We start from the raw sequence: 2294 nt of genomic DNA, 5'->3' as shown, positions 1-2294 counted from the left end.
GGTCGACTCACGTCTCATCCTCATCAAACGGGTACCAGTTCGTAGAGAAGGTCAAAGAACATGACCAGAGTAGGTAGGTGTGTGACTTTGACCTGGTTGCCTGGTAGCCCGTGTCCTGATGATTAACAAGGCGATCTGCCCACTGCTGTCAATCGCTACTTCCTGGTCGAAAGCTCTTGTATAACTGACCTGCCGCAATGCACAAATCGCTTCGTCCCTTCCCTAAATCATCCTTGGAGCTTGATTTTGTTTTGACCAGCTCCGCTTAAGGCAGGCCCTACCCCCGTGCATCCCATCCAGATTCCACGTTCAAATCGATTCTTCCTTGCAGCTTGATCTTCTACCACATCACTCCATTACATTACACAAGGCACGCGACAATACTCACCGCTACCACCATCGAGAGCTTGCCTGGTGCAATCGACTTTTATTCTTGATAGCCGGAGCTTCATCACGCGCGCAAACAAGCATAACAACCTCATCACAACATGTTTCGCCAAGTATTCTACTTTATCGCCTTCCTCCTCACCCTGCAGCTTGCATCGGCTGTCACACTCAATGACTTTACGCCACGCGTGAGCGGGCTTACAGGTGCTTGTGAGATCATCTACACCGCTGAGATTGACGGCTGTGCCGGTGACGACTTTGCACAGAAGGCAGGATGCTCTACCTCTTGCATCTCAGCCCTCATCGCAGTGAGCAAAAAGGTCAACGCCGCATGCCATAGCCAGGCGAAAGGCAGCAGCAACATCATCACCGCCTTCCTCGATGACTCTGGCGTCTCAAAGCTATGCCCCAACGCCGTGCAAGTCGCAGCACAGTACTCAACGTCCATCTCCATCGGCTCGAGCACTATGATACTTACGACTGTGCCTTCAATCAACACCCAAATCATGACCGACACGTCGAGCGAAATGACCAGCATCGTCATTTCGACAGCAACTATTCAACCACTACCAGACACAAGCTCATCGACTGACGAGGCCGTTTTCACTGGGTTGACCTCGACCATCACGGGCACCTCCCTCGCCTTTGCTACAACCACGCCGTCCTCGGTGATTGAAGCCACCATGCACCCTACCCTGTCATCGAAATCTCAATCGACTCAAGCTGCTCAGCATACACAGAAAGAGACCTCTAACGATGGCTCACCTTTCGACACATCAGCAGCCCACAGAGACAGCAGCGCGTCCTACCTGATACTGCTGAGCGGTTTCCTCGCCATCCTATGCCTCTATTGATCCGGGGCTGGTCATCTATCATTTTCTTCTCGTTTCTTCTTGTAGCCTTATTGGGCACCAGCATGAGCGATGCGTCGGCTTTCTGTTTTCTTTTGTCCAACAATACCCATTTGACGTTTTTGTAATGCGCAACGTTACGTCCGCATAAATAGTAATCATACCAACGTGGCCCATTGAGCCTGTATTAACCCGGCCGAGAGTCGCCTTTTCCTCGGCTCCCCTTGGTGTGTGCTCGGTCTGAGAAATGACTGTGCCTTTAAAAAGCCCATTTGTGACTCTGCGTCATCATGGGAGCCAATTTATAGTATCACATGCATCGAGGCAGATGATATGCAGGATCTTGCTCATAGCAGCGGCAACCTGGCTCTGACAATATCTGATTGTCACCGTGGTGGCTGATATGTTCGTGGGCAGAACTATGGCTGGCAGCGAATCAAGGCCGAAACTCGATACATGCTGCACTACTCACACGGCGTTAGCGGCGATTCCATGGCGTATGGAAGAGCGATTGATAATCTAGCAACAGGTGGTGCTCGAAAAACGAACAAGAACTGCCGGATGCGTGACGTCAGTATTTACGAGTCGGAAGCAAGCTCCGCCAGAATGAGCCTCCTTCTTGCCCACCTGGAACACAGCTTCTCGGAGCATGACCGTCTCAAAGGACTGGTTCGAGGAATCTGTAGATATAGCCAAAGAAGAGACTTTGACAGCGTTGGACAGGTTCGCTGGCACAAGATGCGAAGCACAAGAAAGTCCCACAAGACAAGCACCTGTCCGGCTAACCCTCCACGCTCTTCCGCCGCTAGTGCGATCGTATCTATCCAGACCCAACTGATTAGCATCGCGTAGAAGATTACGGTTGCGAAACCCTGCAATAAGGCAAAAAAGCAGGATGTACAATACGTCAGGCACACCGCATGCCGGAAAGCTATCCACATAAGTACTGCCGTGCCCAAGCTCGCGACTGTGCTTGTCGTCCTTGAACTTCTTCCCCATTCTGCATATACTTCTACAGGAATTCGGCAATTTGTTCAGTTGACAAACAAGATCATT

At 51.0% G+C, this 2294-nt stretch overlaps 1 protein-coding gene across 1 annotated transcript; it reads left to right on the top strand.

The window, feature by feature from the left end:
- Positions 1-488: 488 nt before the first annotated feature.
- AUEXF2481DRAFT_9059 (uncharacterized protein) lies at positions 489-1241 on the top strand (the record flags this gene model as incomplete). Its single annotated transcript, XM_013483910.1, has 1 exon — positions 489-1241. One exon carries the CDS (start codon positions 489-491, stop codon positions 1239-1241), a length of 753 nt encoding a protein of 250 aa, XP_013339364.1.
- Between the last annotated feature and the right edge of the window lie 1053 nt (positions 1242-2294).

The sequence above is a fragment of the Aureobasidium subglaciale genome, assembly GCF_000721755.1.
Source record: "Aureobasidium subglaciale EXF-2481 unplaced genomic scaffold scaffold_35, whole genome shotgun sequence".
In the NCBI taxonomy this organism is placed as follows: domain Eukaryota; kingdom Fungi; phylum Ascomycota; class Dothideomycetes; order Dothideales; family Saccotheciaceae; genus Aureobasidium; species Aureobasidium subglaciale.
This window is presented reverse-complemented; position numbering and strand designations above follow the sequence as displayed.